The 21843-nt window shown below is 39.5% G+C and overlaps 1 protein-coding gene and 1 non-coding gene across 2 annotated transcripts in view; both read left to right on the plus strand.

Annotated features, from left to right (window-relative positions):
• Positions 1 to 21843, plus strand: part of PCCB (propionyl-CoA carboxylase subunit beta) — a 90331-nt gene that overhangs the window by 38267 nt on the left and 30221 nt on the right. The window contains exons 8-9 of the mRNA XM_027091621.1: positions 1248 to 1368; positions 3012 to 3093. Coding sequence (XP_026947422.1) covers positions 1248 to 1368; positions 3012 to 3093 — 203 coding nt within the window. The remainder of the gene's footprint in view (positions 1 to 1247; positions 1369 to 3011; positions 3094 to 21843) is intronic.
• Positions 20642 to 20714, plus strand: TRNAE-UUC (transfer RNA glutamic acid (anticodon UUC)). Its single transcript has one exon. It is a non-coding gene; the product is annotated as a tRNA-Glu (tRNA).

The following is a 21843-nucleotide window of genomic DNA, read 5'->3' on the forward strand; positions in this document are numbered from 1 at the left end:
AGCTTACCTTACTGTTGTCAGACACTGAGAAGAGGAATTGCTAGAAGTGACAGTCTGTACAGATATCACTTCATCGACAGAATTTCTTTGAATAGACTGTAGTGTCATGTATTGTCTACAGATATAGTAATAAAGGTGGATTTATATCTCAAACTCGTTAAATTAAATTACAGGCTACTAATGCTTTCATAGTCTTTGAAATTTTTGAGCAAATTAGAATGATGGTTACAAGAATTATGATTCATAAAAGTGTGTGTGCTGTGGAAAAAGTAGCACAGGGTAAAGGGGGTTGGGATTGTTGCAGTTTTAATGAGGGTGGTAAGGACAGGCCTCACTGGGCAATAATTGAGCAGATTTGAAGGAGTGGACTGAATGCATACCTAGGGGAGAAGCATCGCAGGCAGAGGCTTCTGAGGAAGGAGAGGGGCTGGTGTGCTCGGTGAGTGGCGAGGAGGGTGGTTGGATTAGGGACATGACATTATTTGACTTTAAAAGCTCAGTTGGGCTGCCTGGTAGAGAAGAGACTCTGGGGGCAGCGGTAGAAGCAGGGAGTCCGGGGGGTGAACCTGAGAGGGAGTTTCCTGCCCCACTTTCTCTATCATGTCTATGGCCCTGTTTGGCTCTTCTGTGATTTCAGAGTGTTCTTGAGGAATGATGGCTTGATTCCTTACCACGTGGTTCCCCTTCTTTCCTCCTTTGTTCTGCCATTGCTGAATACCATGACATGTGCCAGCCGTTTTCCTTTTATTTTTTATTGTCCAGCTTTCTTGAGTGTTAATGGACATATAACCAGGCATTATTCCAGTTGCTGGGCTGCAGTGATAAGACAGGCCTAGCTTCTACCCCGTTGGAGCTGATACTCTCGGGGAGATGTCAGGCAGTAAACAGGGAAATAGGTGCTGCAGGGAAAAGTGTGACGAGAATTCCCACCTGGTCCAGGGATGGAGAGTGAGGGGTGTGGGGAAAGTTGTGCTCTGGAGAGGGGCAGGGAAAGCCTCGGCAAATAGGCGACACTAGGTCAAAGACCTGGATAATGAAAGGAGTGACCCTTGCAGAGAGAACAGGCTGCATGGACTGAGGGTCAGCCTGAAGGTGTGTGGTGTGGTACCATCCTCAGTGGAGGGGGCGGCGACAGGGCTGTTGGCACAGTCTGCTGCAGACCTGCCCTAGAGGGGGCAGGTGGGCATGAAGCTGCATCTCTGGGCTGACAGGCGCCCTGGCCCATTATATACTCCCTGTTTTCTCAGGCGTGGCCCACAGAGCTTTTGAAAACGACGTGGACGCCTTGTGTAATCTCCGGGAGTTCTTCAACTACTTGCCTCTCAGCAATCAGGACCCCGCCCCCGTCCTTGAGTGCCATGATCCCAGGTGAGTTGCAGGCCAGAGCTCCTCTCGTTTTGCAGGTTGGCTTGTCCTTCTCTGGCCTGTGTGCCCTGGCGGGACCTCCAGGGTCTGCCCTGGTGGGCAGCTTGGAGTAGATTGTGCAGTGGAGTCAGGTGTAGGCATGGTGGTGGCATGTCTGGGTATAGGAGCCCCAAAGGATTTTATTTATTTATTTAAAAAGAAATTAAAAAACAATTTTCTGGCCACGCTGTGTGGCATGCAGGATCTTAGTTCCCCCACCAGGGCTCAAATCCGTGCCCCCTGCAGTGGAAGCTTAGACAGAGTCTTAACCACTGGACTGCCAGGGAAATCCCAAGATATTTTATTTTTTTTCACGTTTTTCCTCTCTCTAATATCTGACAAGTAGCTTGGGAGTAAAAAGTGGCCAAAAAAAATATTATTTCTGAGTCTTTGTCTAGAATTGAGATATATATATGTGTATATATATATATATATATATATATATATATGTATATTTTGTCTTAAGATGAAATAAATCAATGTGAAATGATTCAGACAGCATGCCCTTTAGGAAATGTGCTTATGCATACCTGCTTGTGGCCAGAAGCTGGGACATTCCTGGGGAAGGGTGTGTTGCTGACCACCTAGTGAAGACCTTCTTTCCTTCTTGCTCTTCCGGCCACTGCCTGATGTGGGGAGCACCGCAGAATAAGCCAGAAGCCCAGCTGGGGAACTATAGCTCCAGACCACTGGCTGCTGTCTTCTCCATTTTGTTTCCTCTCTGATTTTGAAGCACTCACTTGGCCTGCAATACTTCTGCAGAAGGACTTGAAATTGTGTCCCTCAGGAAGAAGCCGTCCCTCGGGAAGAAGCCGTTTGCAGACACTGCCCTGGGCTTCTACCTATGGGGCTGTGTCTGGGCCAGGGATGCTCTGAAGTGTCATGTCCCCAGGGCCACTCCTTGTCTGCCTCTGCCTCACTCCTCAGGGGATACAATCAGCGGCCCACTGTGTGTAGTCATGAGAGGGAGGGTGGTCCCAAGGCCCAGAAGCGATGGGCACAGCCTCCTTTTCCGAGCTGCTGTACTGTTTGGGGTTCTTGAAAGGTTTAGGACATCATTTGAAGGTGTTACGGTCCGAGGGCCCAGACATGTCTGAACAGTCTGCTTTGGCCCAGCCATACCTCCTTGTCATTCAGTCCCAGGGAAGCTGCATGCATATGTGTAAATAGCACATGAAAAGTAAGGGAGGACTTTGTTACTGGGTGGGGCTGTACCCAAGACGCTGGTGCTGAGCTTTCTGGGAAGCTGGGCTTGATGGTACAGTGGCTTGTTCACTATAATGTCCTTTGGTACTCCATACAATACCTAGAATGTAGGAGGTGTTCAGAGAGGATAAATGAAGGAATTTCCACATTCAGGGGAATAAGCTCATGTTTTTTTCCTCTAAATGAAAACAGAAAGATCTGGGTTAATATCAAGCTCAGGTTCAGTTTAATATGGTGGTAACAAAAGAATGTATCTTTGGGGACTGCTTTGCTAGCCCAGCAGGGACAGAATCAGTTCAGCCCCCATGCTGTGTCTCCCCCATTTCCTCTCCCATTCCCCACCCACAGAAGGCAACGGGCTCTTCCATGTTGATTATATCTGCTTCTTTTTCTATCCAAAGTGACCGTCTGGTTCCTGAGCTTGATACAATTGTCCCTTTGGAATCAACCAAAGCCTACGACATGGTGGACATCATACACTCTGTAAGTGCCACATCTGTCTGTCTTGTCTGTGCTGGCTCAGCCACGTGCATGTCATTGTGCTTTGGCTCAGTGAGGAAGTGCTTTACCCACAGGCCTTACCATTGGGCAACAGAGGCAGGGCATGGGGTGGCACAGAATAAGGGCACTGAGTAGTGTGCTATGGGAAGAGCTAGTGGCTGTGGCCACCCTACTGGCTTGGACAGGCTTGGGGGCATGGCAGTTGGGTCCGCAGAGCTCAGGGCTCTTGAGCTGGCACTCTGAGGCCTGTAGAGAAAGGGCCGTGTCTCCAGAGCCTGGAGTTGAGGCAGGATGCCTCTTCATGTACCTCTGTTTGGAGCCTCATGCTCAGAGGGCATTTTTTTTTTCTCTAGAGAAAGGAGAGTGAGTACATAAGGTGTCCTGTGACAGGGTTGAGGGGTGTGTGTGTAGGTCGGAGGAGGACGCGAGTCATTTGTACCTTTTTCTTGGTGTAGCAGGTTCCTGGGTCATTAAGTGAAGAGGACAGTGTTGGGGTGAACTGGGGGCATCTGTCGATGGCCATTGTCTCCCTCACACTTTCCTACGTGCACTGTGCTCTTAGCTCTTCTTGATTAACTGAACCCAGACGGCTCTGTGGGCGCAGCCTCTCCGGGGCCCTGGCTCTCCCAGTGACCTGTTCCTCCTCCCTGTACTGTGGGGAGTCAGCGTGAGTCAGCAGCCATGGCCGGGCTCTGCCTCTCCTCATTGCTGGATTCTTAGCCTACTGAGCACCATTTGAGCCCGCTTCTACCAGCATGCCCTCCTCTGACCTTAGCCTTCAGTACTCTCTACACCCTCACAGTTGTCCTGTCCATCTCTCACCACCTCTGCTCCTGGACTCCCCAGCCCTCAATCATCCCGTCCTGTGGAGCCCTCTGCCCCTCCTGGCCTCTGCCTTCCTGGCCCAGCTTGGACTCTGCCATTACGCCAGATGTTAACAGCCAGGCACTGTTCTCAGTGTTGGTGCTGTATGACACTGTGATGGACAAAAACCCTGCCTCAGCGACCTCACATTTGGGTGAGAGATTCAGAGAACAAAAGCATACGTGGCGTGGGTAGTTTTAGGTCCAAAAGTAGTGTGAAGAAGGTAAAATGGGGTCTGTGTCATCCATGCTCCAATTCTCCTTTTGCCCTGTGGAATCCCATCCCTGGTTCAAGGCTGCAGCCAGCCAGCCAGCCAGCCAGCCATCCATCCATCCATCCACACACCCATCCATCCATTCATCCACTCATCCATCCAGTCACTTATTCATCCACCCACCCATGTTGCCAGTGGGGCCTGAGCCTGCCAAGGGAAAGCCCCGGAGCCTTGCTCCAGCCTGAGCTGGGTCCTCGGTTCACCTCTCTGGTCTCCGGCTTGAATATGTGCCATGAACCTCCCCTCAGCTCCTGTTTTTATCTTCTTCACTTTCCCTGATCGAAACCCTAACTTCCTTCTCTATTCCCCACTCTGATCAGATGACATCAGCATTTCCTTCGTGGAGAAAATTGAGAGCATCAGGTTCATCACTTTCCATAGGTGCCTGTTTCTCCCTCCCCACCGTCCCTCCGTGTCTCCCCAGGCTGAAAGAATGAGGTGCCTCACCTGGGCTCCTCACTCCATTGCTTCCTGTCTGGCATCTTGCTTTCTTGACTGGTTTAACTTCTTCTCCCTCTCTTAACTCCTTCCTCTGGGCAATAAATGTGTTTGAACATGTATGAACTTCTTGTCTGCTAAACCAAACCCTTCTTAACCTGAATCTCTGTTTAACTGACATCCACAGTCTTTTCTACCTTTTTCCTTAAACTCCTCTTGTCTCTTCTTCCTTTATTCCTCTCTGGAATCTGGCTTCTGCTTTCATTCTGTTGAATGACAGCTCTCCTAATGACCTCTCCAAATTGCTAAACTAGGGAACTAAGGGCATTAAAGAGGTATAGTTACAGAAGTAACCATTATTAAAATAAATATAAATCCTCCTAAATAACAGAAACATTTATATAGAATAGATCAAATCAATGCATCACATAGAGAAACAGACAAGCCTCCCCAGTGTTCTCTTCCAGGCACTGTTTTCCCACCAAGTCCCTGAGGGAAACCACCATCTTGACCTTTAACAGCATAAATTAGTTGTTCTTGGTTTTGTGTACTATATAAATGGAATCATATAGTGTGTGGTCTTTTCTGTCTAGCTGCTTTCATTCAATGAGATGACTGAAATTCGTCCATATTGTTGCAATGTGTGTTATTCTCGTGGTTCTCCTTAGGCTTTTTTTTTTTTTTGAACTTTTGAATTTTATTTTTTATACAGCAGGTTCTTATTAGTTATCCACTTTATACATACTGGTGTATACATGTCAATCCCAATCTCCCAGTTCATCCCACCAGCAACACTTCCCTCCACCACTTTCCCCCCTTGGTGTCCATATGTTTGTTCTCTACATCTGTGTCTCTGTTTCTGCCCTGCAAACCGGTTCATCTGTACCATTTTTCTAGGTTCCACATATATGCGTTAATATATGATATTTGTTTTTCTCTTTCTGACTTACTTCACTCTGTATGACAGTCTCCAGATCCATCCACGTCTCTACAAATGACCCAATTTCGTTCCTTTTTATGGCTGAGTAGTATTCCATTGTATATATGTACCTCAACTTCTTTATCCATTAGCCTGTCGATGGGCATTTAGGTTGCTTCCATGACCTGACTATTGTAAATAGGGCTTCAGTGAACACTGGGGTGCATGTGTCTTTTTGAATTACGGTTTTCTCTGGGTATATGCCCGGTAGTGGGATTGCTGGATCATATGGTAATTCTGTTTTTAGTTTTTTAAGGAATATCCATACTGTTCTTCATAGTGGCTGTATCAATTTACATTCCCACCAATAGTGCAAGAGGGTTCCCTTTTCTCCACACCCTCTCCAGCATTTGTTGTTTGTAGATTTTCTGATGATGCCCATTGTGACCGGTGTGAGGTGATACCTCATTGTAGTTTTGATTTGCATTTCTCTAATAACTAGTGATGTTGAGCAGCTTTTCATGTGCTTCTTGGCCATCTGTATGTCTTCTTTGGAGAAATGTCTATTTAGATCTTCTGACCATTTTTGGATTGGGTTGTTTGTTTTTAAAATATTGACCTGCATGAGCTGTTTATGTATTTTGGAGATTTATCCTTTGTCTGTTGATTGGTTTGCAAATATTTTCTCCTATTCTGAGGGTTGTCTTTTCGACTTGTTTGTAGTTCCCTTTGCTTTGCAAAGCTTTTAAGTTTCACTAGGTCCCAATTGTTTATTTTTGTTTTTATTTCCATTACTCTAGGAGGTGGATCAAAATAGATCTTGCTGTGATTTATGTCAAAGAGTGTTCCTCCTATGTTTTCCTCTAAGAGTTTTATAGTGTCCAGTCTTACATTTAGGTCTCTAATCCATTTTGAGTTTATTTTTGTGTATGGTGTTAGAGAGTGTTCTAATTTCATTCTTTTACATGTAGCTGTCCAGTTTTCACAGCACCACTTATTGAAGAGACTGTCTTTTCTCCATAGTATATCCTTGCCTCCTTTGTCATAGATTAGTTGACCATAGCCATGTGGGTTTGTCTCTGGGATTTCTATCCTGTTCCATTGATCTATATTTCTGTTTTTGTGCCAGTACCATACTGTCTTGATTACTGTAGCTTTGTAGTATAGTCTGAAGTCCTCCAGCTCCGTTTTTTTTCCTCAAGACTGCTTTGGCTTTTGGGGTCTTTTGTGTCTCCATACAAATTTTAAGATTTTTTGTACTAGTTCTGTAAAAAAATGCCATTGGTAATTTGATAGGGATTGCATTGAATCTGTAGATTGCTTTGGGTAGTAGAGTCATTTTCACAATATTGATTCTTCCAATCCAGGAACATGGTATGTCTCTCCATCTGTTTTTATCATCTTTAATTTCTTTCAACAGTGTCTTATACAGGTCTTTTGTCTCCTTAGGTAGGTTTATTCCTAGGTATTTTATTCTTTTGTTGCAATGGTACATGGGAGTGTTTCCTTAATTTCTCTTTCAGATTTTTCATCATTAGTGTATAGGAGTGCAAGAGATTTCTGTGCATTAATTTTGTATCCTGCTACTTTACCAAATTCATTGATTAGCTCTAGTAGTTTTCTGGTAGCATCTTTAGGATTCTCTATGTATAGTATCATGTCATCTGCAAACAGTGACAGTTTTACTTCTTCTTTCCCAATTTGTATTCCTTTTATTTCTTTTACTTCTCTGATTGCCGTGGCTAGGACTTCGAAAACTATGTTGAATAGTAGTGGTGAGAGTGGACATCCTTGTCTTGTTCCTGATTTTAGAGGAAATGCTTTCAGTTTTTCACCATTGAGAATGATATTTGCTGTGGGTTTGTCGTATATGGCCTTTATTATGTTGAGGTAGGTTTCCTGTGTGCCCACATTCTGGAGAGTTTTTATCGTAAATAGGTGTTGAATTTTGTCAAAAGCTTTTTCTGCGTCTATTGAGATGGACTAATTGTTTTTCTTCAGTTTGTTAATATGGTGTATCACATTGATTTTGCGTATATTGAAGAATCCTTGCATCCCTGGGATAAATCCCGCTTGATCATGGTGTATGATCCTTTTAATGAGTTGTTGGATTCTGTTTGCTAATATTTTGTTGAGGATTTTTGCATCTATAGTCATCAGTGATATTGGTCTGTAGTTTTCTTTTTTGTAGTATCTTTGTCTGGTTTTGGTATCAGGGTGATGGTGGCCTCATAGAATGAGTTTGGGAGTGTTCCTTCCTCTGCAATGTTTTCGATGAGCTTGAGAAGGATGGGTGTTAGCTCTTCTCTAAGTGTTTGATAGAATTCACCTGTGAAGCCATCTGGTCCTGGACTTTTGTTTGTTGGAAGATTTTTAATCCCAGTTTCAATATCATTACTTGTGATTGGTCTGTTCATATTTTCTATTTCTTCCTGGTTCAGTCTTGGAAGGTTATACCTTTCTAAGAATTTGTCCATTTTTTCCAGGTTGTCCACTTTATTGGCATAGAGTTTCTTGTAGTAATCCCTTAGGATGCTTTGTATATCTCTGGTATCTGTTGTAACTTCTTGGTTTTCAGTTCTCATTTTCTTGATTTGAGTCCTCTCTCTCTTGATGAGTCTGGCTAATGGTTTATCAATTTTGTTTATCTTCTCAAAGAACCAGCTTTTAGTTTCATTGATCTTTGCTATTGTTTTCTTTGTTTCTATTTCATTTATTTTTGCTCTGATCTTTATGATTTCTTTCCTTCTACTAACTTTGGGTTTTGTTTTGTTCTTCTTTCTCTAGTTCCTTTAGGTGTAAGGTTAGATTGTTTATTTGAGATTTTTCTTGTTTCTTCAGGTAGACTTTATTGCTATAAACCTCCCTCTTAGAACTGCTTTTGCTACATCCCATAGGTTTTGGATTGTCGTATTTTCATTGTCATTTGTCTCTAGATATTTTCTGATTTCCTCTTTGATTTCTGCAGTGATCTCTTGGTTATTCAGTAACGTATTGTTTAGCACTCCATGTATTTGTGTTTTTACGTTTTTTTCCCTGTAATTCATTTCTAATCTCATAGCATTGTGGTCAGAAAAGATGCTTGATATGATTTCAATTTTCTTAAATTTACTGAGACTTGATTTGTGCCCCAAGATGTGATCTATCCTGGAGAATGTTCCATGTGCACTTGAGAAGAAAGTGTAATCTGCTCTTTTTGGTTGGAATGTCTTATAAATATCAATTAAATCTATCTGGTCTTCTGTGTCATTTAAAGGTTGTGTTTCCTAATTTTCTGTTTGGATGATCTGTCCGTTGGTTTAAGTGAGGTGTTAAAGTTCTACACTATTATTGTGTTACTGCCGATTTCCTCTTTTATAGCTGTTAGCAGTTGTTTTATGTATTGAGATGCTTGTATGTTGGGTGCATATATATTTATAATTGTTATATCTTCTTCTTGGATGGATCCCTTGATCATTATGTAGTGTCCTTCTTTGTCTCTTGTAACATTATTTTAAAGTCCATTTTATCTGATATGAGTATTGCTACTCCAGGTTTCTTTTGATTTACATTTGCATGGAATATCTTTTTCCATGCCCTCACTTTCAGTTGGTATGTGTCCCTAGGTCTGAAGTGGGTCTCTTGTAGACAGCATATTTATGGGTCTTGTTTTTGTATCCATTCAGCAAGCCTGTGTCTTTTGGTTGGAGTATTTAATCCATTCACGTTTAAGGTAATTATCAATATGTATGTTCCTATTCCCATTTTCTTAATTGTTATGAGTTTATTTTTTCTTTTAAAATAAATTTATTTATTTTTGGCTGTGGTAGGTCTTCGTTGCTGTGTGCAGGCTTTCTCTAGTTGTGAGCGGGGGCTACTCTTTGTTGCGGTGCATGGGCTTCTCATTGTTGTGGCTTCTCTTGTTGTGGAGCAGGGCCTCTAGGCACTTGGACTTCAGTACTTGTGGCACGTGGGCTCAGTAGTTGTGACTTGTGGGCTCTAGAGCGCAGACTCAGTAGTTGTGGGACATGGGCCTAGTTGCTCCGTGGCATGTGGTATCTTCACTCCGCCATCAGGGAAGACCTATGAGTTTGTTTTCGTAGGTCCATTTCTTCTCTTGTGTTTCACACTGAAAGAAGTTCCTTCGGCATTTGTTGTAGATCAGGTTTGATGGTGCTGAATTCTCTTAGCTTTTGCTTGTCTGTAAAGCTTTTGATTTCTCCATCGAATCTGAATGAGATCCTTGCTGGGTAGAGTAATCTTGGTTGTAGGTTCTTCCCTTTCATCACTTTAAATATATCATGCCACTCCTTTCTGGCTTGTAGGGCTTCTGCTGAGAAATCAGCTGTTAATGTTATGGGAGTCCCTTGTATGTTATTTGTCGTTTTCCCCTTGTTGCTTTCAATAATTTTTCTTTGTCTTCAATTTTTGTCAATTTGATTACTGTGTGTCTCGGCGTGATTCTCCTTGGGTTTATCCTGCCTGGGACTCTCTGTGCTTCATTGACTTGGGTGGCTATTTCCTTTTCCATGTTAGGGAAGTTTTTGACTATAATCTCTTCAAATATTTTCTTGGGTACTTTCTCTCTGTCTTCTCCTTCTGGGACCCCTATAATGAGAATGTTGTTGTGTTTATTGTTTTCCCAGAGGTCTCTTAGGCTGTCTTCATATCGTTTCATTCTTTTTTCTTTATTCTGTTCCGTGGCAGTGAATTCCACTATTCTGCCTTCCAGGTGTCTTATCCATTCTTCTTCCTTAATTATTCTTGTATTGATTCCTTCTAGTGTATTTTTCATTTCAGTTATTGTGTTGTTCATCTCTGTTTGTTTGTTCTTTAATTCTTCTAGGTGTCTGTTCTTTAATTCTTCTAGGTCTTTGTTAAACATTTCTTGCATTTTCTCGATCTTTGCCGCCATTCTTTTTCCGAGGTCTTGGATCATCTTCACTATCGTTATTCTGAATTTGTTTTCTGGAAGATTGCCTATCTCCACTTCATTTAGTTGTTTTTCTGGGGTTTTATCTTGTTCCTTCATCTGGTACATAGCCCTCTGCCTTTTAATTTTGTGTGTCTTTCTGTGAATGTGGTTTTTGTTCCACAGGCTGCAGGATTGTAGTTCTTCTTGCTTCTGCTGTCTGCCCTCTGCTCTCCGTAATCTTTTGTATGAACAAACCACAGTTTATCTACTGTTGGTGGGCATTTGGGTAGTTTCTAGTTTGAAATTATTACAGATAGTTCTGATATCATTCTGTTATGTGATTTTGGTAAATAAACAAACAAACTTCCACGTTTCTGTTGAATCTGTAGTGAGGAGTGGAAGTACCGCCTCATAGCCAGGCATACATGGAGCCTTAGTGGACCCTGCCCAAGGGTTCTTCAAAGGCTGTGTCAGTTTGCACTCCCACCAGCAGCATTTGAGAGTTCTGGTGCCTTAACATTGTCACCAACACTTGACCAATACCATACTGCCTTAATTATTCAGTTGATAGTACGCTTTCACATCTGGTAGAGATAGTTCCTCTTGATTATTCTTTTCTTGGAGTTTTCTTGCCTAGTCTTGTTTATTTTTCCATATGAAATTTAGAAATCAGTTTGTCTTGTTTTAGGGTGAAAGCGGGGGGGGGGTGGTGGAAGTAGGGCATCCTTTTGTTGTTTTTATTGGGATCCCATTAAATTTATGCACTAACTAGGGAAAATTGACATCCTTATGAATCTGAAACAATCTAAAAACACAGTTTGCATTTTTATTTGTTAAAGTGTACTTTTTTCTCCTTGACTGTTTTAAAGATTTCCTTGTTTATTCCTAAGTATCTTTTTATTGTAGATGGGGTCTTTTCTATCTTCTGTTGTTTTTTAAGTATATATGAAAGCTTTTGATTCTGTTTATCAATTTTATATCCAATTACCTATTAAGTTCTCTTATTATTTGTTATAGTTTTTCACTGTTAATTCTTTTGGCTTTTTCAAGTATATTAGTATATTGCCTACATACAAATAGTTTTGTCTTTTCCTTTCCAGTTATGTTATATCATTTCTTTCTCTTGTTCAGTTGCATTGATGTACCTCCATATTTTATCAAATGCAGTGATAAGCAGTGGTTGTCATAGTGGGCATCTTTGTTTTGTTCCTGACTTTAGAGAGACTGTCATTAGTGTTTCCTAATTTTATATCTTTTTCTCATGTTAAGAAAGCTACCACTGCTTCCTGGTTTTTTTTAACATCTTTACTGGAGTATAATTGCTTTACAATGTTGTGTTGGTTTCTGCTGTATAACAAAGTGAATCAGCTATATGTATACAGATATCCCCATATCTCCTGCCTCTTGCATCTCCCTTCCACCCTCCCTATCCCACACTGGTTTCTATTTTAATTTTTGTTGTTGCCTACTTGTTTTCTTTGTAAATCAGGGGTGGGTATTGAATATTGTTAAGTGCCCTTTAAGCATTTATAGAGGTAATCACATTGATTTTTCTTAATTCTATTTGTAAATATATCGTAATACTTGTTATATTTTATAAATGTTTTATTTTGAATGTTTACCTCAATATCATGGAATGTTAGCTGATTTTGGGGGTATTTTATTTATTTTAAACTTTTTATTTTATATTGGTGTATAGCCGATTAACAATGTTTTGATAGTTTCAGGTGCACAGCAAAGGGACTCAGCCATACATATGCATGTATCCATTCTCCCCCAAACTCCCCTCCCATCCAGGCTGCCACATAACATTGAGCAGAGTTCCCTGTGCTATACAGTAGGGCCTTGTTGGTTATCCATTTTAAGTATAGCAGTATTTACATGTCTATCCTAAACTCTCTGACTATCCCTTCTTTAGGGAGGTGGTGTATTTTAAAATCAGATTTTGGTGTCAGTGCTCTTGCATCATTTATTAGTTTGCTAGGGCTGCCATAACAAAATACCACAGACTGAATTGCTTAAACAAAAATTAATTTTCTCACGGTTCTGGAGGCTAGAAGTCCAGGATTGAGGTGCCAGCAGAGTTGGTTTCTGTTGAGCCCTCTCTTCTGGTTTGCAGATGGCTGCCTGCTCACTGTGTCCCGATGTGGCCTTTCTTCTCTGTGCACAAGAAAGAGAGATCTCTGATGTCTTTTCCTCTTAAAAGAACACCAGTCCTTTCAAATTAGGGCCCCAACCTTTATGACCTCATTTACTTTATCTCCTTAAAGGCCCTGTCTCCAAACATAATCACATTGGGGGTTAGGCTTCAATGTATGAATTTTGGCGGTGGGGATACATAGTTCAGTTCATGAAGTGCCATAATGAGAATTTGCACGTTTTCTATGCTTTGGAACAGTTGAAATAGCATTGGGATTATCTGCTCTTTAAAGATCTGGTGGGATTTTCCTGGTGGCGCTGTGGTTAAGGGTCTGCCTGCCAGGTCAGGCGACATGGGTTCGATCCCTGGTCCAGGAAGATCCCACGTGCCATGGAGCAGCTAAGCCTGTGTGCCACAACTACTGAGCCAGTTTTGGTAGACTATATATATTTTTTCTATGAATTACCTATTCCAGATTTTTAATTTTACCTGCATAGGATTATGCAGGGTATATAGTCTTAGAAGATTAGCAAAATCTGTTTCAGTGGTTTTCTCTGACATTTCTTGTTTTATATTTTCTTGATAGTTACCTAGTAGTTGAAATATTTTATTGATGTGTTTCAGAGAATCAACTTTTTGTTTAATGTTTGTTTCTTTTTAAAGCTATGTATTTTCTGCTTTTTTATTGATTAATTCCTTTTGTGCTTTCTTTCAGTTAATCATCTTTTTTCCTTCTCGAACTTTTGAGCTAGAAGTTTAATAAATATATTCTGTTTCATTTTTAATACTGTATTTAAGTCCATTGTAGAAAACATAGTCAAATAGCCACATCTAACTGTAGGGGAGGTTAGGAAATATGATAGCCGTTTGCCCATCGTTTCTTCTACAGTGGTAGAAACAGAAGCTGGATTTTTGGTGGATACTTAGGAGTCTCTGCTACACTCTCTAAATCCTTTTTAAATAAAAACAAATAATATGTACAAACGAAAAAACTTAAGTATAGAAACATGTAAAATGAAATGCAAATATTTTCTCTCTCCTTCTTATCAGTCTTTCCCAGAGGTAAGCACTATTAAGTTTCTTGTGTATCTTTCCAGAAAAAAATTTATATGTCAAGTATATATCAATATATTTACTTTTAACTGAAAAAAGATTGTATTATAGACACTTCCACATCTTACTCTTTTTTCACTTTCTTTCCCTGTCATGGCATACAGGTCTACCTTATTCATTATAATGACTGTATAGTACTCCATTGTATGGATGGAACATTATTTAAACAGTACCGTGCTGATGGACATTTAGATCGTTTACAGTTTTTGTTGTTATAGCAGTGCTGCAGTAAACATCTGTGTGTATTAGTATGTTTTTGTGACTATATCCATTGGATCAGAACTTAGTAATGGAATTTTGTCAGTGGCATGAATTCTTAAAATTGTTTAAAAGAAAAAAAGAGGGGGAAGGTGGTATTTCTGGGTAGTCAAAGTCTCCTGAATACAAAACTCTACACATACTTGAAAAACTATATGTAGGCCAATAAGAAGAAAAAATAAAACTACCATTTCCATTCCTTTATCATAATTGTAAGACAGGAAACTACAAACTTCATATAACAATAAGTAGAACAATAAATACCACTTTTTAAAAAAAATTATTTATTTTTGGCTGTGCTGGGTCTTAGTTGTGGCACGCGGGATCTTTAGTCATGGCATGTGGGCTCTTAGTTGCAGCATGCAGACTTCTTAGTTGTGGCATGCATGAGGGATCTAGTTCCCTGACCAGGGATCGAGCCCAGGCCCCCTGCATTGGAAGCTCAGAGTCTTAACCACTGGACCACCATGGAAGTCCCTAAGCACCACTTTCTAGTAGGACTGTTTCTTGAATTTTGGCAACAAGTCTCTGTGGAGAGCTGGAAGAAGTGTTGAGACACTGCTCAGAAGAAAGAGAAGGGAATTTAGAAGAAACCACTCAGGGAGAGAAAGTTCACTATAAGAGTGAAAATACTGGAAAAGAGTCCTGTTAGGTCAGAAGAGTTACTTAAGAGGAGGGACTTAAACATACACAAGAATCAAGAAAGCATGGAAGGGCATTCCTTCTAGGGAAGAAAGATTAAAAAAGAAGAGAGAAGCACCTTTGGAAATTGTGAAGTGAAGGAAAAATGAAGAAAGGTAAATTTATGTGTCTACAAGATAAAAAAAAAAACACTGAAGGTCATACTACCCCTTTCCCTACCACCCTCTTCTAATATCAAGACACCCATTAACTAAGTGGCACTTTGTTATACTGACAGAAGAGGGCGCTCTTGAACTGGGAATCTTGTTCACCATCCCAGACTGTCAACCCTGTCCACAAAATGCAGATACAAGTAGTTTATCTATACAGAGCTACTAAGATAAGAAAACCAAAAATGAGAACAAAAAACTTCAATAGACAAAACGCCCTTCATTGTAAAAGTTAGTCATTCAGCAGATGATCACACTGCAGTAGAGTTCAGTAGCCTCAAATCATCACCTGAGTTATGAAAATCAAATTCAGAAACTAATGACAGAATGGACATAAAATAGGAAGAAGTAAAGTTAGAGGTGACTGAATTAAAATGGTGGGGGACAAAATCATATATGAGAAGTGAAGACAGAATTATAAAGTGCTCTAAGGAGATTGTATTTGAATGAAATTTAATAAGGAATGTTGAAGAAAAGTGGGAAAACAACCAAAAGCATAAAGAAAAAGGTAAAAAAATCAGAAAAAAGTGACTAAAATGGAAGATAGGCAAAGAAGACTGAACATACATATAACTGGAGTGTCTGACGAAGGACAAACAGGAAGAGAATTAATGTTTAAAACTGTAATCCAAGAAGACATCCCAGAAAAAGACCCAGAGCTACATAATGAAAGAGCTCACTGAGTGTATGGGAAAATTAACCAAGAATGATCAAACTCGAGTAAATATCCACATATAACTACTAGATTTTTTTTTTTTTTTTTTGGCTGCACTGGGTCTTAGTTGTGGCATGTGGGATCTTTGTTGTGGCATGTGAGACCTTTAGTTGCGGCATGCAGACTTCTTAGTTGTGGCATGTGGACTCCTAGTTGCGGCTTGTGGGCTTCTTAGTTGTGGCATGTGGACTCTTAGTTGCAGCGTGCATGCAGGATCTTGTTCTCCAACCAGGGATCGAACCCAGGCCCCCTGCATTGGTAGCGTGGAGTCTTACCCACTGGACCACCAGGGAAGTCCCACTACTAGATTTTGAAAAGAAAAATCCTCAAGACTTTGGGGCAAAAAGATTAAATAACTTACAAAGATGGGAGAATTAGAGTAGCATCAGACTTTTCAAAAGCAACAACAAAGCAAGGCAACAATAGAGAAGCACTTCCTGGAGACTCCAGGAAAGACTGAAGATTTTATATCTGGCCAAGCTGATGTTCATGTATTAAGACTAAAGAAAACCAGCTAAAACTGAGGGAATTCTGTGTTCCCAGACTCTTCTTGAGGAAGCTTCTAGAGGATGAGTTTCATCCAACCAAGAGATTACTGGACAAATTTTAGGAAAAGGATTGATGGTGCTTATTTAATTATAAGACTAGAATAAGGTTGGGAATGAGGGTAGAGAACAATGTATAAATGCTATGTTTCAGTTGCAGGAAAAAATGCCACTGAAAGATGGAAGAGAAGGAAGAGTGAAAGAGTATAGCAGAATAAGTATACTGATTGTTGTGACTCAACAGATATTAATAGTAGACAACCCAGTTAATAAGACATTAGATGAGGAAACAGACTAAGGGCATTAAAAAGGTATAATTACAAAGGTAACCACTAGACCAAAAATATAAATCTTTATAAACAGCAACATAAAACATATTACTTAAACAGTAAATATAACATGGTACACAGAATAATTACAAGAATAAAAAACATCTGAAATACCAATAAATATGAATGGCCAAACATTTATTAAACTTGTTTATCTCATTTATTAAAAGAAAAGGATGTTCAATTTCCCTCATAAAGCAAGACCAACTATATGTGGTGTACAAGAGACAAAGTGATTCTGAAAAGTTAAACGTAAGGGATGGGGAAAGGTATGTCAGGAGAACAGAAACAATGCCGTGTGTGTGAGCCTAATATTGGGTGATGTGAAATTCAAGTATTTACTGTGACAAGGAAAGACATTTTTAAATGCTAAAAGCCATAATTCACAGTGATGATGTAAAAGATCTATGCCCTAAATGATAAAACTACCATCTTTAAAAAGGAGAAACTATAGGATGTCCAAGGAGACATAGGTAGAAACAAATAATAATAGATTTAAATGTACCATAATTAGTACAAAGTAGGTCAAATGGACGAAAATAAGTAAGATATAGAAGACCTCAATAACGTCACAGATAGATATTAAAGATCTATTTCAGACTTTACAGCCTGGTAATAGGCAGTGAATCTTATTCTCAAGTGCACATGGAACATTCACAAAAGTTGATCACATATTTGGTCAGAAAGAAAGCATCCTAGCAGTCCATAAAGCAAAAATATTACAAAACACAATGATTAAGACTAGAAATTTATAGCTACAACAATAAAAGCACTGTCTCATTTAAAATAAATCTGTTAATTCTTGAATAAAAGGAGAAAATATAAGCCAAATGACAGAATTCTAAGAGAATAAAGATAATGAAAACACTACATATCAAAATCTATGGAATACTGTCTATGAGAGGAGGAAAATTTATAGCCTTAATTGCTTAGTGAAAAATGAAAGAAGGAAAAGAAACTAAATTCTCCATTCAAAAAGATGGGGAAAAAATATTCTAAAGAATAACAAGACAGGATTTAATAAGGATAAAAGCAGAAATTTTATGACTTGGGAAATAGAAAAATAGCTGTAACTAATGGAATAGAGTAACTACTAGCTAACTTAAAAAAAAGGCACAAGTAAAAAGTGGAAAGGAGAAATGATAGAGATAGAAGAAATTTAAAAATCATAAGAGGTTAGATGAACTGGACATTTTATTTGGAAAATACATTTTACCCAAAATTGACCCCATTAGAGGTAGAAAGCCTAAGTGGACCAAATTACATAGTGGTTATTTCACAAAAATAGCACTAGACCCAGATAGTTTCATGTGGGAATTCTATGAAACCTTCCAAGACCAAAGAATCACAGTGCTACATAAATTATTTCAGATCATAGATAGTAAACACACACACACACACCCTGTACAAATTCTTTTTATGAAACAAGTATGACATTGATATACCTGAACCTGATATAGAACTGAAAAAGATTTCAGATTGGCATCATTTACCAATATTGATGCAACAATACCAAATAAATGTTAGCTAACAGACTCCAACACCATGTTAAAATTATATACCATAAGCAAGTGGGATTTATTATAGGAATGCAAGGTTGGTTCTAGAAAATCTATAATGTACTGCATTAATAGATAGACCAGAGAAAGATTATATGGTTGTTTTCATACAATGCTGAGAAAAGGCTTTAAGAAAGTTCAACACCCATTTCTAATAGGAACACTCAAGAAAGTAGGAATTGATGAATACTTAACATGATAGTTTAATATGCACTTTTTCAAAACCAAGCATCTTAATATGGAAATACTTACACTAAGATCTGGGACAAGGCAAGGATGCTCTCTATCTCCACTATTATTTAACATTGTACTGGAGGTATTAGCCAATACAATTAGATAAAGAAGAAGATCAGTTAGAGGCAAAAAGCTTTGCAAAAGTTGACCTATGCTTTTGTATGACATAATATGCTAAAAATCCTAGGGAATGCGTGATAAAACTGAAACAATAAATAGGGAACAGGATATAAAATTAACCTAGGAATAGTCTTCATATACACAAACAGTAACCAATTATATTGTGGTAATGTAAAAACTCATTTTGCATAGCAATAAAGATAAAATATTTAGTAATAAACTTATGGGGCAAATTTTAAAACTTCTGAAAAACATGAAAACAGACTTGAACAGATGCAGAGACATCCCTTGTTCCTGGATATTGAGTTAATATAAGACCATCAGAAGAAAAGCTATGGCCATATCCTTTATTAAAGCATGCTGTAGTTAAAACAGTGTAGTCCTGGCACATAAATAGATCAGTGGAATAGAATAGAAAAGCTAGAAGTTGATTCAAGTACATATAGAATTCTGGTACATATGATAAAGGTATTATGTCAAATTCCATGGGCAAAGATTAGCTCTTCAATAAATGGTGCTAAGGAATTGCCTGGCAGTCCAGTGGTTAGGACTCTGCTCTCTCACTGCTGAGGGCCCGGGTTCAATCCCTGGTTAGGGAACTAAGATCCCACAAGCTGTGCAGTGTGGCTCCCCGCCCTGCAAAATAAATAAATAAAGAAATGGTGCTAGACACCTGGATAGCTGGTTAGGAAAATATAAAATTTTATTTGTAGTTTATACCATATGCAAAAATAAACTAATAATAGATCAGAGAACTAAATATAATAAGTGAAATATTTAAAGAAAGCATAGATGAATTTCTCTAACTTTAGGAGAAGGTAAAGGATTTTGAACTATGATTTAGAATTCAGTTTCAGTTAAAAAATTGATAAATATGACTATATAAACATTTAAAAATTCCACTCTGCATAGCAAAAAAATACATGAAGTTAAAAGACACCCAGGGGGACTTCCCTGGTGGCACTGTGGTTAAGAATCCACCTGCCATCGCAAGGGACACAGGTTTGAGCCCTGGTCTAGGAAGATCCCACATGCCACGGAGCAGCTAAGCCCGTGCATCACGACTACTGAGCCTGCACTCTAGAGCCTGTGAGCCACAACTACTGAGTCTGCGTGCCACAACTGCTGAAGCCCGCGTGCCACAATTATTGAAGCCTGAGCACCTAGAGCCCGTGCTCTGCAACAAAGAGAAGCCACCACAGTGAGAAGCCCACGCACCGCAACAAAGAGTAGCCCCTGCTCACCGCAACTAGAGAAAACCCGCGCACAGCAGCGAAGACCCAGCACAGCCATAAATGAATGAATGAATGAATGAATGACAACCAGGAATTCCCTGGTGGTCCAGTGGTTAGGACTCCATACTTCTACTGCAGGGGGCACAGGTTCAATCCCTGGTTGGGGAACTAAGATCCTGCATGCTTCGTGGTATGGCCTCCCCCCAAAACAACAACAACAACAACAACAAAAAAGACAACCAGCAAACTGGGAGAAAATATTTGCAACATATATCACAAGTAAAGGACCAATATCCCTAATACATAAAGAACTTTTTTAAAAATTGAAGGAATAAAGACTAAAACTGATAGAAAAGCAGGCAAAAATCATGAATAGATAGCTCACAAAAGAAGATACAAAATGGACCTTAAACATATTTGAAAGATGTTCAGCTTTACTCATAATGCTAGAAATGCAACTTAAAATTATACTGAGTTATTTCTCTTTTGTCAGATTGGCCAGTGATTCAAAACTTGAAAATACTTTCCATGGCAAGTCTGTGGGGAAGCAGACACTGTCATGTGTTGATGGTAAGAGCTATCTGAGAGTTTGCCCCGGCAGTCCCACTTCTAGGAATTTACCCTGAAGATACACTTCCCACTTTACACAATTATAGATGCACAAGGTTCCTACTGTTACAGTGTTATTTATAATTGGAAAGTATTCTAAACAACCTGAATGTGTCAAAATAGTGTACACAACACAGGAGATTGGTTGAATAAACTTTGGTACGTCCACACAATGGAGTACTATGCAGGAGTGAAAAAGAGTGAGGAAAAGCTCTATGAACTGATATGGAGTGATTTCCAGGATATATTGTTACGTGAAGAAACTCAGAGTGCAAGAGAGAAACTCAGAGTGTGAGAGAGTATCTATAGTTTGTTACTTTCCATCTAAGTTGGAAGGGGAATTAAAAATCTATAAATGTATCTACTCATTTTTGCAGTGCACACACAAAGGATAAATCAGAAAGTGATGACATTAATAACAGGGTGAGGGAGTTCCCTGGTGGTCCAGTGGTTAGGACTCAGCACTTTCACTGCTGTGGGCCCGGGTTCGATCCCTGGTTAGGGAACTAAGATCCCGAAAGCTGTGCAGCACTGCAAAAAAAACCCCAAAACAAAAACATCGTGAGTGGAAGGGATGGGGAGTGACACTATTAACCTATATTAATGTTTACATACTAAAAATAAAATCAAGACAGGGTGGGGGTAAACCTTTGAAATAAAAACAAATAAAACTGTGTTTCAAATGAATAACTTTTGAACGCAGTATTTTGACTGTATACCTTTAGTCTAATGACAGAAATAGTGATAAAGAAATACTGAATATTAGGTTTTTGTTTTTTTGCTGTCATATGGGTTAGCAATTCTGAAACCATTTCATTTACATTTGAGGATTGAATAATAACTACGTTTTGAGGATAATGGGAGTTAGATGTCCACTATAGGAGAAAGGAGTTATAGTATGGAAAGGGGGATACTAGAATGAACCCTGTAGTTGAATTGGAAGTTGGAATTGGAGTTATCAGTATGAACTCCTGGTTTTCATATTACTTACAGAAATGTGTGTGTGTGTGTGTGTGTGTGTGTGTGTGTGTGTGTGTGTGTGTATGTGTATGTGTATGTAGATCTCCTAGCTCTGTGCTCTGGGCTAGCTTCTTAGAAGCAGCCATTTATTCTACCCCCCACCCTTGGGGACCTGGGTCCCTTGGAGAAATGGCTGATTCTAGGGCTTGGGGCAGGAATAAAATACAAGATGAACCTGAAAGTAAGGTAATTCCAGAATGTAAGGTAATGCTCAAAGAATGATGGAGAAGCATCAAAAGGGCATAGGATCCACCTTGAATGAGCTCTCACTGTCAAATGTGGGACACTTTGAACATAAATGTTGGTGGTAAAGATTACAACCCACATAATAAAACAAAAATCTATACCTTCATACTGTGGATTTCCCATAAGTAAATGGGAAAGGCAAAGACATTTTTGACAATAGAATACCAAATAATAAATGGAGAAGGAAAAATGGAGTTAGAAAAATTGTTTGGCAGTTATCATGGCAGAAATTGGGTTAATAATCAAGGATCATCTATGAATGCTAACTAACCCTACTAGGTAAAAGCTTGATGAAGCATAGGATTTTTACATAATTTCAGAATATTTCCCTACAAAATACTTATTAATTACAAGTGGAAAAATAGTAAC

This window comes from Aethalodelphis obliquidens, unplaced genomic scaffold, assembly GCF_003676395.1.
Source record: "Aethalodelphis obliquidens isolate GAN/ISIS:26980383/991018 unplaced genomic scaffold, ASM367639v1 scaffold72, whole genome shotgun sequence".
NCBI classification, from domain to species: Eukaryota; Metazoa; Chordata; class Mammalia; order Artiodactyla; family Delphinidae; genus Aethalodelphis; species Aethalodelphis obliquidens.